The 9,090-nt window shown below is 42.4% G+C and overlaps 1 protein-coding gene across 1 annotated transcript; it reads left to right on the forward strand.

The window, feature by feature from the left end:
- Positions 1-120: 120 nt before the first annotated feature.
- On the forward strand, positions 121-9,090 carry nol9 (nucleolar protein 9). Its single transcript, XM_018688419.2, has 13 exons — positions 121-291; positions 1,043-1,566; positions 1,662-1,872; positions 1,951-2,081; positions 2,220-2,355; positions 2,998-3,094; positions 3,232-3,329; positions 3,964-4,131; positions 4,216-4,468; positions 4,559-4,673; positions 5,107-5,281; positions 5,655-5,788; positions 5,893-9,090. The coding sequence occupies exons 2-13, from the start codon at positions 1,099-1,101 to the stop codon at positions 6,010-6,012; spliced, it is 2,106 nt and encodes a 701-aa protein (XP_018543935.1). The 5' UTR covers positions 121-291; positions 1,043-1,098; the 3' UTR covers positions 6,013-9,090.

A 9,090-nucleotide genomic window follows, 5' to 3' on the forward strand; every position in this document is an offset into this window, starting at 1 on the left:
GGTTACACAACTTTTTGGTAATTTTTACGTCCGTTTCAGTAGGTTAAAAAGAGATATATATTTGGGAAATAACTTCTTCGTAAATAATAACGCTCCAGGTAAAACCATAGTCGACCATCCGGACGCGGCGTCTGTTAGTGGCTCACACATGTAAGCTAGCCTTTTAGCAGAGCTGTATTAACAGCTGGCCAGCTCCTGTGATTCACTTTGGCAAATTATAAACCCTGTCCACCCAGTAAAGTCACAAAGGACCATCTCTGCAATTCTGCATTGTTTTGTCACAAGCGGGGGGTAAGTTTTCTGCACCCGAGAGCAGCAATAACAGCTAGCGTAGCAGCTAACGCTAGTTTCTTTTTAAGGCTGTGATAGTTAGCCCCGAAAACTTCACGCTAAGTTAACAATTCACGTTTCATCGCTGTCTGACATTTTTGCACTTCTTTAACGGTGCATGTGTTTAGCACTTAGACGCACACGTTGAGAAATTTAAGTATAAGAAACACAAAGCTAAATTATCTTTTATTTGTGTTAGCATGGTTAGCTTAGCTTTGAACTACTATCGAATTGTCTGGCTGCCAAATCAAGCTAGCTGTGGATAATATGTTTTAAAATAAAGCGGTTAAAGATGCAACTAACGTGTTTTGATTAATCTGCTCATTATTTTCTTGATTAATCGATTAGCCTGACATCGGAAGCTCACTTCAGCATCGTGTCCTTGATCCAGATCAAGTCTGATGTGGTCTAGATGAAATAAACACCTGTGAAATCGCTTTTTTTTTTTTCAACAAATAGCGTGAATATTTCTATGTTTTAAAATGATCTAACTAATTTTTGAACTCTATTCGTCTGCTCTGGTCCAGATCTGCCACGTCTAGATGTAGTTGTTTCATATCTTGACCTGGTTTGATTTGGTCTAGATGGGAAAACAGTGGTGAAACTGAATTTTTAGCTGTAACTGCCACAGCTGTTGACACAGAATATATTCAGTATTTCTCACACTCCGTCTGACTTTTTGGTTGTAAAAGCTCTGCCTCTCTTTTCTCAGGCTCCCCCCTTTGATTTTCATCAGCACCCACATGATTAACTGTTGACTAGAGAATCATGAAGGTGAACAAACCCGCACAGGTTAAAGGCCATGCTAAATCTCAGAAGTGGAAGGATGTGAGGGGCAAACGGTGCAGGCCTCCCATCAGTTCCTCTGAGCTCAACTCTTCTCCGGTCATGGCCAGGATGATAAAAGAGCACCAGGCGTCTGTGAAGAAAAAACCCACCGTCAAGAGACTGAAAAACAAGGCAAAGTCTGTGTCTGATTTTAAGAAAAACTCTTCGTCTGGACTGAAGAAGTCGTACAGTCAGGCTAATGGAAGTTCAGTGTTTACAATGGACAATGAGTCTGATGACTCACAGGACTGGAAGGAGTATTCCCAGTCCATTCAGGGGAACGGTGTGGAGACCTCGGCGGACGTGGAGGATGTCCGGCCAGGTAGACTGGAGGGAGACGCTCTCCATTACTGTGCAGAGAGGGATGACCGGAAAAACCATGCAGTGCTTGTCATGCAGAAGGAGCAGGTATGCGTCAGCTCACTGTTACTGAAGAATCCGTCAGATTTGGCAACAATTGGCACATATTTTAAATAACTAAGCTCGTTATAACTCTTCTGCAGACCCTGTGTTTCCGTGGGAAGTGCTTCCTGACCTGCCTGTATGGTCGTGTAGAAGTGATGGGTTTCACTATTGAAGAAGGCCAGCAGTCATATCCGCTCTTCTCTCCAGCCTCGCATTGTCCGCTGACCATTAGAGCACTAGAAAGCTCTGATGGCACCAGAGATGACAAAACTGAGGCTGCATCCATCCTCCAAAAGTATCTTTCATCAGGTAAATGCCAAAGCGACTCTCCTGCCTTTTTATTAGAGAATCATGTGTTTGTTTATATTATAATTTTTTTTTTGGTAGCATCACGGAAAAAGCTGCTCAAAAGGATAACATCAAACTCCTCCATCATCCTGCTGGAGCCCATGGAGACGCCTCTGACACGGTTTCTGTCAAGCTTCACTGAGCTCAGTGAATTGTTCAGCCCCCCGATGGTAAGCTGACTGATATTCTTACATTCACCAGATCCCACACATTTAACACACACACATTTAATTTGTGATAGAGCTGGAATCTGCAGCCAGTCTCCTAAATGTCTAACAGAAGCTTTTCTCCTCACTGCTTCTCTGTAGAGTGAACTCATGTCAGCTGTTCTCGACACTCCTCTTAATGGTTTGGGTATGATTCCCCTGGTCAGCACCGTTGAGGGTCTGAAAACGTCAAAGAGCTACAGAGAGGCTCTCAGCACGGTGGTTAGTGCCTGCAGAGGTAAGCTCCTGTCAGCCATGAAATTCCCTGTGAAAATATGATGGAAATTCATCTGAATAAGCACCCGACTCACTTTTATGTAACCTCGTCCTCGTGGGACCTTGTTTCATTTTCCCAACACTTTGATCGTGGCACAAATCTGACTCACGTGCTGTCAAATTAACACAAAGGCTGCAGCAGCACAGGGTTAAACACATTGAATCATAGTGTAAGTACTGTGATACATCTGTGTCAGTGGCTTGTCAATTTATGCTTGTGCATTGCTGGACATCATAAAGGAGGCAGCAGAAACCAGCATCTAATATTGATGTAGTTTGAGTCTGGATGGAGACCTTTGTTGCGTCTCTTTCTCCCTTGTTTCCTGACACACACATACATATATACATTCATCATTGTCATTATTTGCAGCTTCAATTGCAAAATAATAAAAAAAAATCCATCTCTGATGCAGCCTGTGAGTCTTCCTCCTCTTTTCTCACAGCTTTTAACTCATGTCAGAATAAAGCCATTTATGTAACAGACTTCTGTATCTGAATAACAATAAGTCATAACTGTAATAGACTGGTGAAGCTAGCAATGTTGTGTATTACATATCTGACAAAGGCTCTACTCAAACACACAAAACCTGTCTGTTGTTCTCAGGAGACATGGATGGTTGTGCAGTTATCCTTGTTTGTGGCACCAAGAATGTGGGGAAGTCAACATTTATCCGCACCCTCATCAATACTTTACTAAATCAGTAAGTTCTCCCAACATTATCAAACCATGCTCTCTTCATTTGTATATATTTCTATGTCTGTATGCTAAGATTTTTATTCATGGTGAATCCCTAACACGATCTGGTTGGTGTGTGTCTGTGTGTTTGTGCGTCTGTAGCACTACTAGTGTAGATTATTTGGAAGGTGACCTCGGTCAAACAGAATTCACTCCTACTGGTTGTCTGTCGCTGTCAACTGTCAGAGAACCACTTCTGGGTATGTTTATATTTTCTTTTCTTCACCTCGCTTCTTAGTATTAAACACAGAAGATTCACAGTGTAACTGTGTGTCACTATATTAAGTGTTCAAGGAATAGTTTAACATTTTTGGAATACTGATGCCACTCTCATGTAAATATGTGTAAGAACAAAGATCTGCTGGGTTTTGTGGACAGAGCCAGTCCTGCATCTGGTCCCAGCCAAGAAATAGTTCAGCACAACTGGTACTTCCTACTGAGAATAACATCTCCAATGATCACGTTGACCAATAAGAAGAGAGCGCACCCTTGCTGCCTGTTAGTTTTGCAGCATGTTTACAATTTCTTGACACAGGGATGTGAACGACAATTAGTCAGGGTCAAACTTGTAGTGTTGCAATGACAGAGTGACAGAGCCATGCTAGCTGTTTCCCCCCATTTCTAGTCTTTATGCTAAGCTAAGCTAAGCTGCCTGAAGCTTCATATTTACCATGCACACATGATGGTGATATTGATCTTTCCACCTTAGTCTTGGAATTTCCCAAAATGATGAACTGTTCCTTTGATATGTATCTGAACTGTGGATTTCGTATGACATTCCTGCACTCCCTGTGTGAGGTTGGATTAGTAGACTTAGGTTGAATTGTTTTTCAGGTCCACCTTTCACACATCAGCGCACACCAGAGCACATGATCTATTATGCTCAGTCATCATGCGAGTCGGACTTAGACCGCTACCTGGAATCCCTGAAATCCTTGTGGCGCAGACGCTCCCAGAGCAGAGAGACTCCCGTCATTATCAACACCATGGGCTGGGTCAAAGGTCAGCAGTGAGAGAATATGAAGAACCTTCAGTGCATAAGTTGTAAACAGCGTCTGAAAATGTGCTCGTCTTCGCTGTCTGCAGGATTTGGATTCCAGCTGCTGGTGGACATGATCCGCTTCTTCCCGGTCTCGCATGTCGTCCAGCTCTGTCACAGCGGCACCACCCAGTGTCCCGCCCTCACTCCAGAGTTTCTGAGGACGGCGCACGGCTGCCAGACGCACCCGCCGGCCCAGACCGCTCTGGACGAGTTCACAGAGAGCCACACCCCCCCCAGAAGCTACACTCACCTTATTGTACAATCAGAGTTTCAAGACGTGGGACGTCAGGGGACAGCGTGAGTACAACGCTCTGAGACGACTGTCAGGAAGCTGTCATTACCCAAAACCTCCTGCTTTATTGTCCGTGTGTGCATTATATTTGACAGGAAACACCAGCGCACTAATGAGCACAGGGAGCAGTCACTGCTGGCCTACCTGAGTCAGCTGCAGTCTCCTGATCCTGGACCAGTTAGACCTCTAAACAGCCTCACCCCATACCAGGTACATGAGAAAGATAACGCAGCAGATACAGAGAGTTACAGTTTTTTATTATTATCTCCAGAAAATAGTTTAAAATGTTTTAATTACGGCTCTTGGCGTCAGTGTTTAAAATTCACAGTGTATCCAAAGGGTGGCATCACATTTTCTGTATCTGCTTGTCCTAGATTTGAAGTCAGTGGCCGATTAACTTAAAGCTTAAAGACTGGAAACGGGGAATAAAAGCAAGTCTGGCTTTGTCCAGAGTTTTAAAAAATGATTCACCTACTAGCACCTGTAAATTTTACTGTTTTCTGCTCCCAGCCAAGAATAGTTCCAGCATGTGACTCCCCATAAAACCTCAAATGGGTGTTTTTACATTTCTGTTTGTACACAGCTTAAACAAATGAGTAATTGAGTTAATTAGTACCTAACTGTGCTCCCTCTGATCCCACAGGTGCCCCACACAGCTGTGGCTTTAGGTGTGGTCCATTGCGAGGTGGTGCCCAGTCACATGTTTTACGCTGCCAATGCCAGTCTGGTGGGGCTCTGCTGCCTGGGGGAGAAAATAACAAGCAGAGGAGGTCCAGTCCTGCTGTCCCAGGCACCCATCTGTCCCTGTGTGGGCTTTGGTACGTCACCCTGTCTCATGATATTATGATATGTGTCAGTCACCATGAATGATATTGATGTGTTCCATGTTTTTGTGTAAAGATTTGACAGAGATGTAATTTAGTTTCACCTCAAAACCCATTCAACTGTCCGTCATCCCTGTGGGGAGGTTTCTGGTTTTGTCCTCCTGAAAATCCATTACTGCTATATCCTGTAATTTCCTGATGGTTAAAATGCAATCCGGAAGGATGAGTTAAATTACCAAGGAGCACAGTGAATATTTTATTCTCCACCTCCTCCATTTAAAATCGACTTAGGACATGTTAAAAAATGCCCAGGATTCAAAGGTTTAAAAGAAATCATATGTCAACATTTATGTTTCATGTCTTCCAGGTGTGCTTCGAGGTATCGACATGGCACGAGGTCTGTACTTTTTGCTGACGCCTGTTGATCCCTCCATCCTTCGTAAAGTCAACTGTCTCCTGCTGGGAGCCATATCGCTGCCTTCCTGCGTCCTCACAACACAGGTGAGACAACATCTCTCTTCTCTAAAACACACAGTACTCTTCAAACATTACACCTTGTTAAAACGCTTTCTTTTACTGTGACTGACGGGACCTCTGTGTTTCAGCCTGGCTTCGAGGAGGGAGATATGCCCTACGTCACTACAGACTACAGTTTTGATCTCACTGGTGCAGGAAAGCTGCGAGTCTTTAAGGGACTGACGAGACCCAGTCAAACAGGGATGTAATGACTTTTTCTACAAAGCATCAGTTTATTGCCCTTTACCTTCTCGACTGGTGTCTTTACGCAAAAACCAGTCAGCACTTGCCTTTGAATGTACAGAACTGAGCTTGAGTCAGGACAGTTTCTTTTTTCCCAAGACTCTGCAGGAGAACATGGCAGCCTTTCTGTCACTGGACTTGCAGGTGTTCTCGCCACGTCTTAACAACCTGCGACTGTACGTACATTTGATGGCGCTGTGAAGGAGTTTTCACATTTCTGGGTTTTCTGCCACATGGACAATAATATATCACACCTTGTAGTTAAAGCTGTTGTTTAATGTCTCTTCTTTGTAGGTGACATTCCAAAACTGAAAACATAAACCTGCCAGATATTAAATGAGAAACGACTTTGGTTCAGAGTTTTGCTCTTTTGTTGCTTTCAAGTGCTTCTTAGACCAGTGTCACTAGTGGTTGTTACGATTGCTGTTTGATTCACAGTCATATGTAGATTTCAACCAGGTGATGGCCGTTTAATCCGTCTATCACAGTGTTCAGTGTAGTTCCCAATTCAGGCAGTAGTTTGTTCATTTTTGACATTTGTATTTTGAGATAAAATGTCCAATACAGTGGACATTTTTAAATATGCTAACTATGCTATCACTCAAATAGAGAACTTGACAAGGCAGAGTTACAGAGGGATCTTTCACATGATCTGTAAATCTGATGGATTTACAAGTGAAAGAAGCCCATTTTGTCAGTATTGTTTTTATATGACAGTCAAATGTTTTGCTGAAATGGTTCTATTTTTTATTGCTGACAAACTCTGCTTTAACTGTTGTACGTTTGTTATTGTGCTAAACGGTCAACAAAAGTGTTGCTGCACTTATCATTCAAGAGGTTTTGTAAATGTTTACAGTTTCTTATGTAGGCTCATGTGGGATATAAAAGATAAAAAAAAATAAAGATAATTTTGGTGATACCTTTTGTGCCACAAGGGGGCAGCAAATATATGTTGAGATTTTGCTCTGGACAACAGTAGATGATCACTTAGCAAAAGTCTCAAGGGCAGGAAAACTGCAATAAAAAAGACACAATCCTATAATACTGAAGAACTTTACTGTTTCATAATGGTTTTAAAAGTAAATTCAGGTTAATTTAAGAAATGACAAACACCATCTGAGAGACTTGTGTTGCATGCAGACTGACATTTACATTATCTGACTGGAGGGATTGAAGGAGGACTCTGGGTCGTAAACATCCACTCACGCAGTGGAGAATTGCTAATTTGTTAAGTGGGCCGTTTTAACATCCCCTCTCTGCCCCCTCGCCATTCTTTGTTCGCTGTTCCCCGCCTCTTTATTGAGGGTGGGTGCATACAAACACAGCACAGCGACATTTTGGCCGAGTCATTGTTTTGGCTTTGTCAGGTCAGATGTTGCATGCAAACCAAAGAGAGATCCCACTGTAGGGGTAAATAACAACGCACATCTGTGCACCGTTATCCAATGCAACCTTTAAATTCAGTGCATTTATAACCACCAAACAAAAACAAAAACTGCAGATGCTCTGAGTAAAAAATATTGTTCATTCACTCTTTGGATTTGTCTGATGCTGCTGCCACATATGTGCAAACTTCAAATTAAAGCTTAGAATATGTTAAACTTATCTGGCACCAAAGTTGGAAAGAGAAAGCAGGTAAATAAATCAAATAGAGAATAAGCTGGTAGCCCTAATACTATTCAGAAGTTATTGGTGATAGTACATATATCATATCATTATTTGATCAATCAAGAAAATAACTGACAAATTAATCAATTGTGAAAATATATGTTAGTTGCACCTCAAAAACAGGATACATGGGCTACATTTCAAATATTCATGTGATGTTCCAGCCAGAATCAGTGAGACTCTGATCTGGTTAAAGTCTTGAACTTCAACCAAAAAATCTCAGACGTGTTTTAATCATAAGCCTTGTGTTGTTAATAAACCTTTGATTTTTCAGTAGTAATCTGTGCCATGCTCATGTGATGTCTTCCCTCCCAGACAAACAGCTCGCCTGCTGCCTGCAAAGACAATTGTGCTGAATAAAGAGACAATACAGAGGCAGTGTGCCATTATAACCACTCAAATCCCCCTTGTTCACTTAAAAAAGTCATGGGAGTAGGGGAAACTCCACAAACTTAGTGGACTGTTTGATGATATGGTTTTATTTCTGGAACAACAAAACAACGGTCCTCAAGACAAAAATTACCTTTAGTTCCACACAGTTTTATGAGTATTTATAACCCCAAATTTAAATGAAATAATTAAGGTCTTTAATGTCAGGCCTTGATGCAGGGACATTCTTCAAAAGTCATTAAAGCATTATTTCTGAAGGCAGGAACTATCTACGTTTCCAGAGTCCTACAAACACAAACACAACAATTCTAACCTTAACCCATGTGATAAGTTCCCTCACGTATAGGTCTACTGTAGTGAGAGCCATACGGCCATCCTGGGGAACAGGATAACCCATGTCACATTAAGTGCATACAAAACTGGGGAACATCTTTACCAGGTTCCCACTGTGTGCTATATAGCTGGGGAACATAGGGCCCTGGGAACATAGGACCCTGGGAGAGCACATATGTAGAACTGGGGAACATGGGATTCTGGGAACATAGGGCATTGAGAACATGGGCCCATGGAAGAGCACATATGTAGAATTTGGGAACATGACCCTGAGAATATGGGACCATGGGAACATAGGACTCTGGGAGAGCACATATGTAGAGCTGGGGAACATAGGGCCCTTTGGGCGGCTGTGGCTTAGGAGGTAGAGCAGTCGTCCACCAATCAGAAGGTCGGTGGTTCGATTCCCGGCTCCTCCAGTCTGCATGCCGAAGTATCCTTGGGCAAGATACTGAACCCCAAATTGCCTCCGATGTGTGTGTTTCACATCGGTGTGTGAATGTGTTTAGAAAAAAAAAAAAAAAAAGCACATTAAATATATAGAATATGTGCTGTATGAATGTGTGTGAATGGGGTGAATGTGATCTGTAGTGTAAAGCGCTTTGAGTGGTCGAAAAGACTAGAAAAGCGCTATATAAGTACAGTCCATTTAC

Source organism: Lates calcarifer, linkage group LG6, assembly GCF_001640805.2.
Source record: "Lates calcarifer isolate ASB-BC8 linkage group LG6, TLL_Latcal_v3, whole genome shotgun sequence".
Classification (NCBI taxonomy): Eukaryota; Metazoa; Chordata; class Actinopteri; family Centropomidae; genus Lates; species Lates calcarifer.

Excerpts from the sequence above, each read along its gene's own strand:
- nol9 (XM_018688419.2), top strand. The coding sequence starts at position 1,099 with ATGAAGGTGAACAAACCCGCACAGGTTAAAGGCCATGCTAAATCTCAG. Across the intron at positions 5,282-5,654 it reads CTGTCCCTGTGTGGGCTTTG|GTGTGCTTCGAGGTATCGAC; the intron begins GTACGTCACCCT and ends CATGTCTTCCAG. Across the intron at positions 5,789-5,892 it reads CCTGCGTCCTCACAACACAG|CCTGGCTTCGAGGAGGGAGA; the intron begins GTGAGACAACAT and ends TCTGTGTTTCAG.